Source organism: Prionailurus viverrinus, chromosome D1 (genome assembly GCF_022837055.1).
Source record: "Prionailurus viverrinus isolate Anna chromosome D1, UM_Priviv_1.0, whole genome shotgun sequence".
In the NCBI taxonomy this organism is placed as follows: domain Eukaryota; kingdom Metazoa; phylum Chordata; class Mammalia; order Carnivora; family Felidae; genus Prionailurus; species Prionailurus viverrinus.
This window is the reverse complement of record NC_062570.1, coordinates 33,881,363-33,899,289: the sequence shown is the minus strand read 5'-3', so window position 1 is coordinate 33,899,289 and position 17,927 is coordinate 33,881,363. Positions and strand designations below refer to the sequence as shown.

Here is a 17,927-nt window from a genome sequence, read left to right as displayed (position 1 = left end):
AAGAAATTAAAAATATATATATTTCCATTTAAGGAGCAAATATCTCCATTTTACAGATGGAGAAATTAGATTTATTAACTTAGATAACTTTCCTAAGATCACATAACATCTTTGTGTTCAAACTGTATTTTAACCTAAATTGTATTCCCTGAATTCCATGCTCTTAACCAACATGCAAAGCTAAACAAGTTGGGGGCAGGGGATGACAGCATATACTACTAAAATTATAAAGTAAATACAAACATCCTTGCCATATTATTGCAAATATTTTTTTGTTCGCTTGCTCTGTGCTAAGCTCTTTAAATAATTAATGTACACAACTACTCTCTGAAATAGATTGTATTATTTCCACCATATTTTACATTTGAGGCAACTGAAGGAATAAGATGTTAAATAACTTCTAGTTCCAGAGCTTTTTTATCCCCAGGAAGTCTAGCAATGGATCCCACATTTAACTACTACTACAATGTGCAACCACTCATTACTGACGAATTTTTAAATAATTTTAAATCACTATTTATACAGTTTATTGCTAAAATGTTGAAATTATGGATGGAGTACTTGATTTTCTAGGGAAACCTGAATTGCCAAAGTTGACATAAGTAGAACCCAACACAATTAAAGAAAACCTAGAAGAAACTGCAATCATTGTAAAAAAGACTAACTCCACTAATGATGGCAGACCCAGGTAACTTTTTTTGAAAATGCTATCAGTATACTAAGGAACATATAATTTCCCTACTATTTAAGCTATCAGAGAGAGGGGGATATTCTGGCATGTTCACTAAGCTATCTTCCATCACTGATACCAAATCTGTCAAAACTAGCTTGTAAACAACCAACCACTAAAAAGTAAGCGCACACACAAACGAATAAACCTAATAAGCTGAAGACACTCTCACCTTTGAATATAGATGTAAAAATCCTCATTTAAAAAATCACAAATTAATTCTCATACATATTAAAAGAATGATATGCCATGCCAATGTAAAGATTATTCTAAAGTGCAAGGTTCATTCCTCCTGGATGTTGGATATATGTACCTACCTAAATAAATAAGAAAAATTGTCAAACTCTAATCCAGAAATTTCAATACTACGCTTATTCCTAAGGAACTAATCAAAAAGGTGTTCAAAATACATAGCATTGTTTATATTAGTGAACATTGCTATCTCCACTATAAGAAAAATTAGTGTAAAAAACTAATAATTAGCAATTACAATCTGTGGTAGAAGGTTATAAGAGATGTGAGTTATAGGAGATACACAAAGCACTTTGTTATTTAACAGAAAAAAAAATCCCTGCAGACTTTGGTAAAGACTTTACTGAAGAGGAGGAATTTAGGATGGGCCTCAGAGGATTAGTAGGATTTTAACAGATATAATTGGAAACACACAGAGATATGTCTCTGGGTCACGAGATATGGAAGGAAATAGTGAGAAATCAAACTGAGAAAGTAGACTGGGTCCAAACCATAAAGTGCATTAAATATAGATAGTAATAAATAAATCAGTGGAACAGAACTGAGAAGCCTGAAACAAATTCAAGTATGTGAGAACCAATTATATGACAAACTTAAGATACCAAATATTGTGGGGAAAGGAGTTTTACTGTAATGATGCTGCAATAATTCCCTATCTCACACCAAAAACATGAATATATTCCAGGTGGATTAAAGATCAAACTGTTCAAAACAAAAACAAAGAAACAAAACACAAAATACTGGCAGTAACAATGCATAAAATATGGACATAAACTTAGGTGTACATATAATTTTTTAAACAAACAAAAATTTAGAGGTTGTGAAGGAAACTATACATATGTTTGTTTCTTCTAAAACTGTATATAAAAGTGTATTGTAGAAGCCACCATAAACTATTAATACCTGAGGGAGAATTTTTCTGAGAAACAAAGTCTTAGTGGCTCTAATACACAAAGAACTCTAAGAAATAAATTTTAAAAATGCAAATAGGCAAATAGAAAAATGAAAGAAAAAATAAAAAAATAACATAAGCAAACAATTCAAAGAAAAGTAGATGCAAATAGCCAATAAAAATATAAAAAAGTTTCAATCTTCTTTGAGTTCAGAGAAATATTAATTAAAGTAGCAACAAAACATCATTTTTTACCTCTCAATACTGACAAAAATTAAACAGATTGATCACATAAAATGGTTGCAAAGATATGGGGTAACAGCCTCATATGTTACTGATAGATATGGAAACTGCTACTATATTATTGAAAAACAATCTGGTAGTACTTATTAAAATGAAAAATGTGGGTGCCCTTTGATCCATCAATTTCACTTTTGTGAATGTCTGCTGTAGAAAATAAAAGCTATAGTATATGATATATGTGCAAAGTTGTTTGTAGCAATATTGTTTCTTAGTGGGAAAAAATAAAAAGGAAAGGAGAGAAACTGGGACTACACTTAATGTCTAAATATAGGGGCTGGTTGATTAAATTCTGATATGTTTATATAATGGAATAATATATAGCCATCAAATAGAGTTAGTCAGGAGTTTATCTTGATTTTAATTTTTTTAGTAAATATCAAGTATATGACTTACATTTTTAAACAAAACAAAAATAAATCATATGTGTGTGTATATATATATATATATATATGCATCATTAAGACAAGGTAGGAGATAACAAACAAATTGCATTTGTCATTGAAAAAGAAGATACTTGCAGAGGTTGGAGCAAAAAGAGTTCTTAGTTCATTTAGTTCATGAGTCATTTGTTCAATGTATTGGAATAATCATACATTACTTTTGTAATTTCATAAATTACCTTTGCCATTCAAACAATCTTAAAATGTTTTTTTAAATAAAGCATAATGTTTTAAAATGTATAAAATATTGTCTCTGAATTGCCTTCCTGAAATATTAAAGACAAGGAAACTATCTTCCTTGAATTTAACTATTTACCAGACAATACACATGGAAAGTGAAGTATATCAACCAGTACGTGGACTTTAATTGTGATTACACTTTATTGCACTCAGCCGATTAAGTGCTTAAATTACCAGATAATAGAATCTATGTTCCTAATAATGGAAAGTGTATTAACAGTATTTTTGCTCTTTATTGTAGCCCAGTTCCAACAATCACATGGATGAAGGTTAATGGTTATATTCCTAGTAAGGCACGTCTGCGGAAATCTCAGGCAGTGCTGGAAATACCCAACGTGCAGCTGGATGATGCAGGCCTATATGAGTGCAGAGCTGAAAATTCACGTGGAAAAAACTCCTTCCGTGGACAATTACAAGTATACAGTAAGTGTTCTCAGCAAAGCATAATGGTCTAGTCATTCCCAAGGGTCAAATTGAAAATGCAAATTAATTTTAACGACATATTGTTTGTTAGGTAGTACATAAAAACCAAGTAATAATTTATAATCATACTATTTTTGCATGGTAAAACATCATGTAAAATTACGCTATCCACAGAAGTGCTTTGAATTAAAAATGAATGGGGAAATAGTAGGTTCTTTGTATAGAATAGAGAGTGGCTATACTTAAAAATGAGATGTTTTCCTTGCACCAAAGCCATTCTCTGATAAATTAAAAATCTTGTAACCTTTATTAATTTATTCTTGCCATTGGCCTGAATCAGGAATTTCAATGTATTGCCCATGCACCAAATCCTGCCCAGATGTCACTTTTTTGAAAATAAAATTTTAGGGGCGCCTGGGTGGCTCAGTCGGTTAAGCGTCTGACTTTGGCCAGGTCATGATCTCATGGTTCATGAGTTTCAGCCCTGCGTCAGGCTCTGTGCTGACGACTTAGAGCCTGGAGCTTGCTTCAGATTCTGTGTCACCCTCTCTCTCTGCCCCTCCCCGACTCACACTCTGTCTCTCTTTCTCAAAAAAAATGAATCAACATTAAAAAATTTTTAAAAGAAAGAAAAGAAAATTTTACTGGAACACAACCACACCCATTTGTTTACATATTGTCTATGTCAGCTTTTACACTGCTATGGCAGAATGAGGCAGTTGAGACAGAATTAAGTAGCTGATTTGCAAAGCCTAAAATATCTACTATCTGGTCCTTTACAGAAAAACTTTTCTGACCCCTGGCCTATATTAATATATCTGTATGATAAATAGCCTCTACAACATACAAACATTTATATATCCAAAAATGCCAAAGAACCAACCAGGTTGTGTATAAGAACTGGGAAAATCTACTTCAAAAAATATCTACAATTTCATCTTTACTTCTGAGGATCATAAGTTGTATCTACTTTTCATATTTGCTTTTATAATGTACATTAAACATAATGGGTAAGTGATAGTATTCTTATTTCCTATATGAAGACATACACACACACACACACAAACACACACACATACACACAAAGAGGAACACTATAATCTAGAACATTGATATAAGAAAATTCAAATGCTTTCAATATAAAACTATCCAAATTGCCTATTTGGCTGAACCCACCAAACAACTACAACTGTCACTGTATCTCAAGATCCATTCACCTAAAAAGCTTAATGCCCTGCAAAGGAACTCTTAAAGAACAGTTTGAAACATTAATATCTGAATTTAAACTGGTTTTTCTTTCTTGATCTCTAATAACTCCTTTAGGAATTCAGTAGTCCAACCTTATTACTCTACCATACATATTTCATTCATTCATTTATTCAATTAATGTTTATTAAAAGCCTATTATTGCTCTACATACTAGCAGTAGAACTTTGAAGGAATTCGTGGTCCACCAGATTAGATGAAATGCAAACCCCACATTAGAACAGAGCATGTTGTCTGCAGTGATAAAGGCATGTGCAAAGGATTGTGGGAGCAGATTCTACTGCATCTACTGGGATGAATCAGAGAAAGCTTTCCAAAGGATATCTTTAAGCCTTTCTTTAAAGGCTAAACAGGGGAAAGCATCCTGAAGAAAAACATAGAGCCATTTAGAAGTTTGTAAGATTCAAGTACTAGCACTGGTTTGTTTATTTAGGCCATGGGTATTATAGTTTGATGAAACTCACAAAGCAAACTGTTCACAATTTCTTACTACATCATTAAGTCAACTGTGTAGCCATAGGGGTAAAAATTCTTGCTTCTGTACCCCAATGAACAATAATTAACATTCAAATACATTATGTTGGTTTATACTCCAAAGTGTGAAGTTATACCAGTTTCTCTCTACAAATAAAAATCTGATACTGAAAGACAAGTGTTCAACCAGAGCATTGTCACTCAAAACCACACAAAGAAGGCAATTTGGGAAAATTTCCAAATCTTTCTGGGTGGTGAAAATTGGCCCACACCTAAGTTATAATTAGATTTACAGTACAGGACAGAACCTCCCACATGGCACTACTCCATTGTACCTCTCTCCATTCCAGCTACTTGATTCATAGTAGTAATGATTATTTCCAAGAAAAAAGAAATAAAATTGATTTCACTCAATATTACTGGTTTACCTTCTGGTAAGAGAATGTACTACTAAGAAACAAACTGTGAACTCTCCTTGTCATGCACAATTAGATGTACGATGCAGGCCAGCCAGGTAAGGACAGACCTTCCCAAAACATGCATCATTTTGAATAGAGAATAATTAAGATTATTGACTAGAAAAAGAAACTGGGCTAGCTGGCTACTCTGGTATATAACATCTGACAATTTGGGAAGGTATCTTGGAAGAATTTGGCCTTTCACTGTAGCCCATTTTTAGGGTAGTTTTTCTACGCTGCTCCTGATTTTGCCCAAATAGTTCCAGTTTATGTCTGTAGCACTGGGACAATAACAAAAAGCTCTATTTCACTTCCGGAACTGTCTTGGTTATTACATAGTCACCCAATTTGTACTTTTAAATCTGTTGCCTTTGACATAAGGGCTTTTCTCCTCACCCCTGAAACTCTGTAGAATTTAAAGATCTTGGCTAGCATTTCCTCCTGACAGTTGATACAGAATAGCATGATGCATGAATATTTCACTGTATCCATGGTTTGTATTTGGAATGTTCTCCTTTTAGGAGAATGGATTTTTGTTGGAAGTTCTGTAACCTGATCTTCAACCAATGAAAAAAGTAGAGGCTGACACTTTAACCTATATGGTCAATATTCACTGAGTACTGAAAACATATAGTTTTTCTTGTGTTCTCACTGTCTTCATGAAAGTGTAATTATGGGAATGTTTTACATGTTCAGTTAGTTGTTTAGCTCAATGGATGAGCCAAGGTTTTAAGACAACCTTTCTAGTCTCTGTTTTTGTTGTTGTTGTTGTTGTTGTTGTTGTTGTTTTTGGTCAAATCATTACAAAATGAGTGCCAACATAGGTGGTAGGCATAAATTTAAGCCACACGGTATTTATAATTAAGAATCTGTAGGGGGTCCTTGGGTGACTCAGTTGGTTAAGCCTCTGACTCTTGATTTCAGCTCAGGTCATAATCTCACAGTGTGTGACATCAAGCCCCATGTCAGGTTCTGCACTGATAGTGTGGAGTCTGCTTGGGTTTCTGTCTCTCCCTCTCTCTCTCTCTCTGTCCCTCCTCAATGCTCTCCCCCTCTCTCTCAAAAAAAAAAATAATTTAAAAAAAATATCTATATTGTAAACATAATGCAACAAATAACACAACAAAAAGTCCATGGTACTAAAATAATAAAAATAAAGGTAAACTTACAGGTGTTATTTAACCAATACATTCGAATAACAATACTCATGAAATTGAAAAAAAAATTAAACTACAAAAAAACATAATTGAATAAATTGAAAAAATAACAATTGAAACTTAGAAAAAAACTACATATGTATTCTATTAAATATGTCTTTTTTATAACATATGGTAGTTTTATAGGTGAAATAATTTCTTTGATTATTTCTATGTCTTTTAACTTCTGATGATTAATCAAAGACTAGTCACACAAATTTACTAGACACACAAATTTTTAGTCTTTATATTTCCAACATAAATCGAACCCTATTTGTTAAAGTTCTCAATTAAGATGAAAAGAAACAATGAAAAAACAAAAAGAAGAAAGAAGTAAGGAGGATAGGAGGAAAAGAGGAAGGAAGGAAGGAAATTAAACAATTTTAAGCAGTTTTATATGCAAGGATATCTCAACAGGAGGTACTTTGTGTAGAGAAAAATATTATATAAAGATATGTGATCTATGAATTTAAATATGTATCATGTGCCCCACAACTAATAATTTCCCCAAATATCCAATAAGAAATAGAATTTTATTTTCATTGTAGTGTAGTATTATAGATTTCCTTATTTTTAAAAGATCTCTGGAGAGTGCCCTCACAAATTTTAATGCCTTCCAATGTCTACAATTTGATTATTAAGCTTTTCCAAGACAAAGATTTGCTTTGTTTTGTTTTGTTATTTTTCCTATCAAGCATTCTGTTCAGCTGAATGGATAAACAAGATGAGATACACACACACACACACACACACACACACTATATATATATATGTTATATATGTTATATATATATATATATATATATATATATACACACACACACACACACACACATACATATGGTATATATGGTATACATATGGTATACATATATATATATATATATATATATATGGTATATATACATAACCACAGAGTATTATGCGGCAATCAAAAAGAATGAAATCTTGCCATTTGCAACTACATGGATGGAACTGGAGGGTATTATGCTAAGTGAAATTAGTCAGTCAGAGAAAGACAAAAATCATATGACTTCACTCATATAAGGACTTTAAGAGACAAAACAAATGAATATAAGTGAAGGGAAGCAAAAATAATATAAAAACAGGGAGGGGGAAAAAACAGAAGAGATTCATAAATATGGAGAACAAATTGAGGGTTACTAGAGGGGTTGTGTGGAGGGGGGTGGGCTAAATGGGTAAGGGGCACTAAGGAATCTACTCCTGATATCATTGTTGCACTATATGCTAACTAATTTGGATGTAAATTTAAAAAAATAAAAAATAAAATTAAAAAAAGGAAACCTTATATGATTTAGACTCAAACTTGAATTATTATTAGAATTAAAAGAGACAAAGAAGAAAAGTAGAACATTCCAGGTGGATTTAACAATTTGAAGAAGATGCAGGGTGTTCTTGGGAGACAGTAAACCTGTGTGCTTGGATTACAAGGATCATGAATAGTATGAAGTAGACTGGCAAAGCAGGGTAGTAAAGTTTACAGAAAGCCCCAATGAGAAAGTAGAGTTTAATGTTACTTTTGTATCTTACCATTCCTATCAGCATTTTTAGCATGCATGAGAGATAACTAAAAAGGGACTCATTTTAAAAGACAGGCATGAAAGTCATGAAAGCTAATATTTGAAGCTCACCATGGCACGATTTTTGCTTGATAGCTCCTAGGCTGATGATATTGAATCAGATGTTGATGTTGGATCACATAATGTGTTCAAAGGCCTACAAATTCTGAATATGCCAAAGTAAGGCTCCTTACAGTCATTATCTAGAAGACCAATGAGCTATTGAAAACAAAATTCCCATTCAGAGATCAGGAGAAGGCAAAACACACTAGGAATGCAATAAATGCTTCCAATTCATGTTTTAATGTGCCAGAGTAGAATGAAATAATTGTATGCTGCCTGGAGTCAGAAATATCTGACTTTGAATGTGGTTTCTATGCCTTATTAATTGTGTGACCTTGGGTAAATTTTTTTTAACCTCTCTGAGGCAAAGTTTCCTGATTCATAAAATTAGATGTTTGTTTTCAGGATCGATGTAACAGGGATTAATTGATAATGTAGCTCAGTGTCTAGGACTAGCGATTAATAAATGAGAGTTCTTTCTCTCTCCCTCTGTTTCCTCCCTTTTAAACTGCTTAGGTTTTGGACCCACTATTGTCCCTTTAGACCCACTATTCTAGTATTCAGGTGCAGTTTCCTTTAGTACATCTTCTTTCCTTTCTTGTGCTACCATATCCTATAGCATTGACGTTAGGCTTCCTCTACCACAATATAAACTCCTAAAAAAGAAATGACATAGATGCTCCTATATCCTTAATAACTTCTAAGACCAAGAAAGGACTAAATAGTATGAAGTGAATGAATCAGTGATCAAAGTCCTCACTGTCACAAAGTAAAATATGTTATAGATTAATGCCAAAAAATTTGCTAGAGAAAAATAATTGTTCAATATTTATAACGATTGTTTCAGTTTTTTCAGTGTTTTTGTGGACAAAGAGTCATTTGTTTTTAGTAGTTTTATTTTAAAAATTATCCAATGGAGGAAAGACACTATTTTGTGTCTTACAGGTTGTAAACAAGTACATTATCTCTTTCTTGATAAAGTAGTTTTTCTCTGTTGTAATTTTGAAAAAGGATTTTAAAAAGTTTTGAAGAATGTTAATAAATATATAAAAAATTTTGCACCAAGAGAAATTTGAATTAACAAATTATTTTTCCTATGCAATTCAATTTATTTTAGAAAAAACAAAAATAAAAAAGCAAAGCAATTATTCAATAAATGGTCTTTTTGTATTATATCACCTTGCACTAACGCTGCCTCAATGTCTGGAAAAAAAGGATGCCTCTAAGCACTTGATTTCCTATTAAACAAGTTCTGATACCTTGGGGAGACTGTAGCCACTTGCTGTAAGTTGGGTAAAACAATAAGATATACTTGACCTAGCTTACAAAAGTGTTTTAAATTATCAAAATATTATCACTGCTATATCTTTTTACACAGGATATAGAGTTCTGTGTGCAATGCAATGTTGTGCTTCTTCTGAATACCTACAATTATGTGAATTGATAAAAAAAATTAATGCAAGTAATATTTCCACATGAATTTTGCATTTGGTAAAGTGTTTGAAAAATGAAGTCATCCTTCTTTAATTCTTAAACTCTTACAGCTTACCCACACTGGGTAGAAAAACTGAATGACACTCAGTTGGACAGTGGGAGCCCTCTCCGATGGGAATGTAAGGCTACTGGAAAACCCCGACCCACATACCGTTGGCTGAAGAATGGAGTGTCCCTCTTGCCTCAGGTACTGTTGGTAACTGTTAATCTGTTCCAGTGTAATTTTAACAGGATTTCACACAGGATATGACAAACTATCCTCCTTTTGTCTTATTGAAAGTCATTTCTTATATATGCCTCCTAATGTAGTGAAGTGAGAAATAAAATGTATTTATAAATAAATTTTTTAACGTTTATTTTTATTTTTGAGACAGAGGCAGAGCATGAATGGGGGAGGGTCAGAGAAAGAGGGAGACACAGAATCCAAAACAGGCTCCAGGCTCCAAGCTGTCAGCATAGAGCCTGACGCAGGGATCAAACTCACGAACCGCGAGATCATGACCTGAGCCGAAGTCAGACGCTTAACTGACTGAGCCACTCAGGCGCCCCTAAAATTTTCTTTTTAATTACCTCATTCATTTTTGAGGAACATGTTGTTAGTTTAAGTTTTATTTGATCCTATAAATTCATGGGAAAATATCAATTATTATCATAGATTCATTGCTGTCTCTAGCTGACTTTTAGATATCATCTAGCTTGTTGTGTCACTTTGCAGATGGTGGAATTTGCCCCAGAAGTAAAGTGACTTGTCCAAGATCATGTATCTGGTGAGAGACGAGACTATTATAGAATCCTAGCTTTCTGTATCTTGGACAGGTTCTGTGACATCCTACTTAATAGGATTTAAAAAACTAATTTTTTTTTTTAGTAACTCTGCATATTTTTGAAACATGTACTGGATTTGAAAATAAATCAATTACTGTTTAGTTTTAAAATGATGGTAATAATTTTAGCCAACTCCCTTGTATGGCCTTTGCAGAAAGGAGGGCAAGGCGAGAATAGTTCACTATTTATGGCCAAAAATGGAAGGGTGGTATATGAGGTTGAAATTCCGAACACAGATTATGCCCAGGTCCTACCACTACCAAGAGGTCTCTTGTCTGTCATTCACCTCTTTGGGCTTCAGTTCGTTCCTTTATAAAATGAAGAGATTGGATCATATCATCCCCACAGTCCCATCCAGCTCCAACATTCTCTTATAAAACCGGTTAGGCCAAAACAAAACACAATTACAGAAAACGAATACAGAAATACAAATAACTATAGAGCCATTAAAACTGAGGGTGTGAGAATCCTGAGTCATTGATTCATTGTCTCTTTCTCTCTAATTTCCTGGGGATACCAGATAAACCTTGAGAAAAGACTATGCTGGTCGTATTTTCTTTCAGCATCCCAGTAAATTCCACTGGCAGATAATACTGTTGCAAAGTGAATGGGCTTATTTTGAAAATTATGTAAACTTACTTGGCATCTCTGTTGATAGGTAAACCACTGATCACTAAAATTGAAAGAATTATTTGTTTGGCATTAAGTAGACAGGATACTTTAACAGCATTTTAAATTTCAAATTTGTTTTTGAAATGAGCTCTTGGCTTCAGTTGACCTCAATTTGCACATGCTCGGTTTTCTGAGTTCTATATTAAATTTTATCTGATAATGAGTTTATATTTTTTGGTCAATAATTTTGTACAGAATCCAGTTGCAGGGCAGTTTTTTTATTTGTTTTAGTTTGTCAAGAAGTGAGAAAAGGTAAACTTCTGATCACATTAATATAACAAAGGGATTCTTTTTTATTTTTATGTTTATCTATTTTGAGAGAGAGAAAAAGTGTGAGTAGGGGAAGGGCAGAGAGAGGGATAGAGAGAATCCTAAGCAGGCTCCACACTGCCAGCATGGATCCCGATGCAGGGCTTCAGCCCACAAACCACAATATCATGACCTAAGCCAAAGTCAGACACTTAACTGAGCCACACAGGTGCTCCTAGCAAAAGGATTCTTCGTTTGACCTGGGCTGGTTTTAACTTTGATCTTACTTGTCTAAAATCACAATTTTTTCCACATGTGAACCCCTTCTTCTTATGTAAAATGAGCTCAACCAAAAGCATTATCTGCGGATTATATTTTATAGGCTGATCTAGTATATCAAAAAAAAAAAAAAAACCAACTGCTCAGTATAAAAACAAAACTGAAACTAAAACTCCTAAGAGTAACTACAGTAAAATACTGTTATGATGTCTTTTTTGACCAAGAAATAGTTATAACTTACAAAAGACATTTTATCATAAAATAATGAACAGTAAATTTGTGTTATTAACTTGTCAAATAATGTTCAACTGCATTCATCGGAGGCTTCTTTCCCTCAGCCTAGAAGAGAGTAACTGCAAAATCTGTATGATTTATTCATTTTCTTTATCTATTTATTTTTATTTTATTACAGAATAGGATTGAGATGGTTAATGGAGTATTGATGATCCACAACGTGAATCAATCAGATGCTGGAATGTATCAGTGTTTGGCCGAAAATAAATACGGAGCCATTTTTGCGAGTGCTGAGCTGAAGATTCTAGGTATGCAATCTAAGTAAATAAATAGGAAAAATGTGTTGCTTCTTTTCATGCTTTAATTCTTACCATACTGAAGTTTTATGATGTAATTGTAAAAATCTAGTTTATTACTTTAAAAGAAATGATATGTTTTCCTGATATGTTTTTAAGCTTTTGCAGGACAAGTTTACATTGCATACAGTTTGTCCCATCACTTCTTTTATAAGGTCTTTTCAACTTTAGTTTTAATAGGTTTACACACTATCTTTTTTATGGTATATAAAAATCATGTAAGAGATATGTTAATTTTCATAAAATAATATCTTGAGGGCAGGGGATCATAATGCCGATTTCTAGCAGCCTCTCCCTGCTTCCATAGCAATGCTAATATTTACCCACACAGCTCTTACTTACCAATAGGCAAGACAACATTCCAAGGGAAAGGCAGCACTCCGAGTGAGGTAAAGCACCCTCTCATCATGGGGTATCTACCATTATTAGCCTTACCTGAAAGGGAAAGCCTTTCTGAGACTAAGCCCAGCTGTCTCAGAGGGTTACACCCTTGATAGTAGTGTAACCAGGACACTAGCACTTCATTATTTAAGTACCACAAGAAAGATTCCATCCAGTGGAACAGGCTACTCAATGGAACATGTTTGGGCCACAGGAATGGATTTTACTTTTTTGCATTCTAGTTTCCTAAACTTTGCTCTGGGATATTTGTAATACAAAGAAAGAGACTTGAGTGATCAAAATTCAGTCTCCCAAGGTGGGTAGGAGCCCAAGTGTACTTTCTTGCTCTGCACTAAAATTCCCATAGCACAATATTAACAGAAATACCCAAGATCCCAGGAATCTGGAAACTTACCACTTACATATCAGCTAAATGTAACATTCTATAAATCACTTTATTGAATTATGAATGTTTGTACTTAGAACTTCTCCACATTGTGATAAACCCACTTAGAGTAGATACAGGAGCCCAAATTTCCATCTCCTACAGTATAACCAATCAAATATGAATGTACTTTCATGTCAGCTTACACTCCAATATTTCTGGATGAAGAACCTAATTCAGCCTTAATTGTTTACATATAAATATTCTCAAATGTGTCCTTTTCTCATTCACTAGACATATTTTCAAAAGAACCTCTTATAAGTTCTACTCCTAGTAGGCATACAAAATTATTTAGCCTAGTAGGCTAGGATTTTGATGGTTTCCTGTCTCAATTTAGGTTTTTCATCCATTTCGAATTTACTTTTGTGTATGGTGTAAGAAAGTGGTCCAATTTCATTCTTCTGCATGTTGCTGTCTAGTTCTCCAAGCACCATTTGCTAAAGAGATTGTCTTTTTCACATTACATACTCTTCCCTGTTTTGTCAAACATTAGTTGCCCATATATTTGTGGGTCCATTTCTGGGTTCTCTATTCTATTCCATTGATCTATGTGTCTGTTTTTGTGCCCCTACTGTACTGTCTTTTTAAAAAATATTTTAATGTTTATTTATTTTTAAGCGAGACAGAGAGAGTGCGAGCAGGGGAGGGGCAGAGAGAGAGGGAGACACAGAATCTGAAGCAGGCCCCAGGCTCTGATCTGTCAGCACACAGCCTGATGCAGGTCTTGAACCCACAAACCATGAGACCATGACCTGAGCCGAAGTCAAACGCTCAACCAACTGAGCCACCCAGGCGCCCCATACCATACTGTCTTGATGATCATCGCTTTGTACTACAGCTTAAAGTCTGAGATTCTGATGCCTCCAGCTTTGGTTTTCTTTCAACATTATTTTGGCTATTCAGGGTCTTTTCTGGTTCCATATAAATTTTAGGATTGTTTATTCCAGCTCTGTGAAGAATGCTGGTGTTATTTTGATAGGGTTTGCATTGAATGTATAGATAGTTTTGGGTAGTATTGACATTTTAAAAATATTTGTTTTTCCAATTCATGAGCATGGAATGTTTTCCATTTCTTTGTGTCTTCTTCAGTTTCTTTAATAAGCTTTCTATAGTTTCCAGCATACAGATCTTTTACCTCTTTGGTTAGGTTTATTCCTAGGTATTTTGTTTTTTGGTGCAATTATAAATGGGATCAATTCCCTGATATCTCTTTCTGTTGCTTCACTATTGCTGTATAGGAATGCAACCGATTTTTGTACATGGATTTTATATCCTATGACTTTACTGAATTCATGGGTCAGCTCTAGCAGTTTTTTTGGTGGAGTCTTTCAGGTTTTCCATGTAGAGTATCATGTCATCTGAAAAGAGCTAAAGTTTCACTTCTTCTTTGCCAATTTGTATGCCTTTTATTTCATTTTGTTGTCTGACTTCTGAGGCTAAGACTTCCAACACTAAGTTGAAGAAGAGTGGTGAGAGTGTATATCCCTGCCATGTTCCTGATCTTAGGGGGAAAGCTGTTTTTCCTCATTAAGGATGATATTAGCTGTGGGCTTTCCCATATGGATTTTATGATGGTAAGGCATGTTCCTTCTATCCCAACTTTCTTGAGGGTTTTTATCAAGAAAGAATGCATCTATTGACATGGTTATATGGTTCTTATACTTTTCTTCTATTAACGTGGTGTATCATATTGATTGATTTGCTAATATTGTACCAGCATGCAATCCAGGAATAAATCCCACTTGATCATGGTGAATGATCTTTTAATGTACTATTGAATTCAATTTGCTAGTATCTTGACAATTTTTACATCCTTCCTCATCAGAGATATTGGTTTGTAATTCTCCTTTTTAGTGGGGTCTTTGTCTGGTTTTGGAATCAAGGTAAGGCTGGCTTCATAGAATGAGTTTGGAAACTTTCCTTCTATTTCTATTTCTTGAAACGGTTTGAGAGAATAGGTATTAACTCTGCTTAAATGTCTGGTAGAATTCCCGTAGAAGGCTATCCGGTTCAGGACTCTTATTTGTTGGGAGGTGTTTGATAACTGATTCAATATCTTTGCTAGTTATGGGTCTGTTCAAATTTTCTATTTCTTCCTGTTTGAGTTTTGGTAGTGTGTGTCTAGGAATTTGTCCATTTCTTAAAGATTTTTCAGTGCATATAATTTTTCAGAGTATTATTTTATAATTGTTTATATTTCTGTGGTATTGGTTGTGATCTTCCTCTTTCATTAGTGATTTTATCTATTTGAGTCCTCTCTCTTTTTGAGAAGTCTGGCTAGGGGCTTATCAATTTATTTATTCTTTCAAAAAAGCAGCTCCTAATTTCATTGATCTGTTCTACTGTATTTTTGGTTTTGATAGCATTGATTTTTGCTCTAATCTTTGTTATTTCCTTTCTTCTGCTGGCTTTAGGCTTTATTTGCTGTTCATTTGCTAGCTCCCTTAGATGTAAGGTTAGGTTGTATATTTGGGATCTTTCTTGCTTCTTGAGATAGGCCTGAACTGCAATGTCTTTTCCTCTTAGGACTGCCTTTGCTTGCATCCCAAAGGGTTTGGCCTGTCATGTTTTCATTTTCCTTTGCTTCCATGTAATTTTAAATTTCTTCTTCAATTTCCTGGTTAGCTCATTCATTATTTAGTAGGATGTTCTTTAACCTCCATGTATTTTGGGGATTTCAAAATTTTTTCTTGTGGTTGATTTAAAGTTTCCTGGCATTGTGATCTGAAAATACGCATGGGATAATCTCAATCTTTTTTTACCTATTGAAAGATGCTTTGTGACTCAATATGTGATGTATTTTGGAGACTGTCCCATGTACACTTGAGAAGAATGTGTATTCTGCTGCTTTAGGATGAAATGTTCTAAACATATCTATTATGTCCATCTGGTCCAATCTGTCATTCAGAGCCATTGTTTCCTTGTTGATTTTCTGCCTAAATGATCTGTCCATTGCTATAAGTGAAGTATTAAAGTCACCTACAATTATGGTATTATTATCAATAGTTTTGTTTATGTTTGTGATTAATCGATTTATATATTTGGGAATCACACTGGGGGCATAAATATTTACAATTGTTAGTTCTTCTTGCTGGATAGACCCCTTAATTCTGATATAATGCCCTTCTTCATCTCTTGTTACAATCATTGTTTTAAACTCTAGTTTGTCTTGGGGCACTTGGGTGGGTCAGTCAGTTAAACGTCTGACTTCAGCTCAAGTCACGATCTCATGGTTCATGAGTTTAAGCCTTACATCGGGCTCTGTGCTGACAGCTTAGAGCCTGGAGCCCATTTTGGATCTGTGTCTCCCTCTCTCTCTGCCCCCTCCCCCACTCATGCTCTGTCTCTCTCTCTCTATCAAAAATAAACATTAAAAAATTGTAAGAAAATAAAAAATAAAATCTAGTTTTCTGATATAAGTATGGCTACTCTGGCTTTCTTTTGATGTCCATTAGCATGATAGATGATTCTCCATCCCCTCACTTTCAATCTTCAGGTGTCCTCAGGTCTAAAATCTGTCTCTTGTAGGCAGCATATACTTGGTAACTAGATCTGTTTTGTTTTTGTTTTTGTCTTTGTTTTTTGTCTGTTTGTTTTTAACGATCTGATACCCTATGTCTTTTGATTGGGGAATTCAGTCCATTCACATTCAGAGTGATTATTGAAAGATATTAATTTAGTGACATTTTTTTATCTGTAGATTTTATATTTGTTGTGATGTTTTCTGGTTCTTTGTAGTCTTTGCTGCTTTCGATTCACAGAGTCCCCCTTAGGATCTCTTGCAGGGCTGGTTTAGTGATCACAAACTCCTTTAGTTTTTGTTTGTTTGGGGAAGTCTTTATCTCTCCTTCTATTCTGAATGACAGCCTTGCTGTATAAAGGATTCTTGGCTGCATATTTTTCCTATTCAGCACATTGAATATTTCCTGCCAGTCCTTTCTAGCCTGCCAAGTTTAAGTGGAGAGGTCTGCTACTAACCTTATGTGTCTACCCTTGTAGGTTAAAGACCTTTTGTCCCTAGCTGCTTTCAGAATTCTCTCTTTATTTATTTATTTATTTTGCTAGTTTCACTATGATATGTCATGGTGTCCTGTTTTTGTTGATTTTGAAGGGCAATATCTATGCCTTTTGGACTTGTATACCTGTTTCTTTCCCCAGATTAGGGAAGTTCTCAGCTATAATGTGTTCAAATAAACCTTCTGCCCCTTTTTCTGTCTCTTCTTTTTCTGGGGCTCCTATGATACAGATATTGTTTTGTTTCATGGAATCACTTAGTTTTCTATTTCTCCCCTTATGATCTAGTAATTTCCTTTCCCTCTTTTTTTCCAGCTTCATTTTTTCCATAATTTTATCTTCTATTTCACCTATTCTCTCCTCTGCTTCTTCCATCCTTGCTGTCACTGTATCTAGTTTATTGTTCATCTCAGTTATAGCATTTTTGCTTCATCCTGACAAGTTCTGCTGATCTCTGCAGCAAGAGTTTCTCTGGTGTCTTCTATGCTTTTTTTAAGCCCAGCTATGAGTCTTATGACTGTTATTCTGAATTCTTGTTCAGATTCATTTTTTATATCTGATTTGAGCAATTCTCTGGCTGTGATTTTTCTTGACCTTTCTTTTGGGGAGAATTCCTCTGTACTGTCATTTTGGCTAAGTTTCTCTCTTTTGCATGTCTTAA

General features: G+C 34.1%; 1 protein-coding gene across 1 annotated transcript in view; it reads left to right on the top strand.

The window, feature by feature from the left end:
* The window catches only part of CNTN5 (contactin 5), a 552,161-nt gene that overhangs the window by 251,062 nt on the left and 283,172 nt on the right, over positions 1-17,927 (top strand). The window contains exons 8-10 of the mRNA XM_047879464.1: positions 3,099-3,280; positions 9,862-9,998; positions 12,249-12,378. Coding sequence (XP_047735420.1) covers positions 3,099-3,280; positions 9,862-9,998; positions 12,249-12,378 — 449 coding nt within the window. The remainder of the gene's footprint in view (positions 1-3,098; positions 3,281-9,861; positions 9,999-12,248; positions 12,379-17,927) is intronic.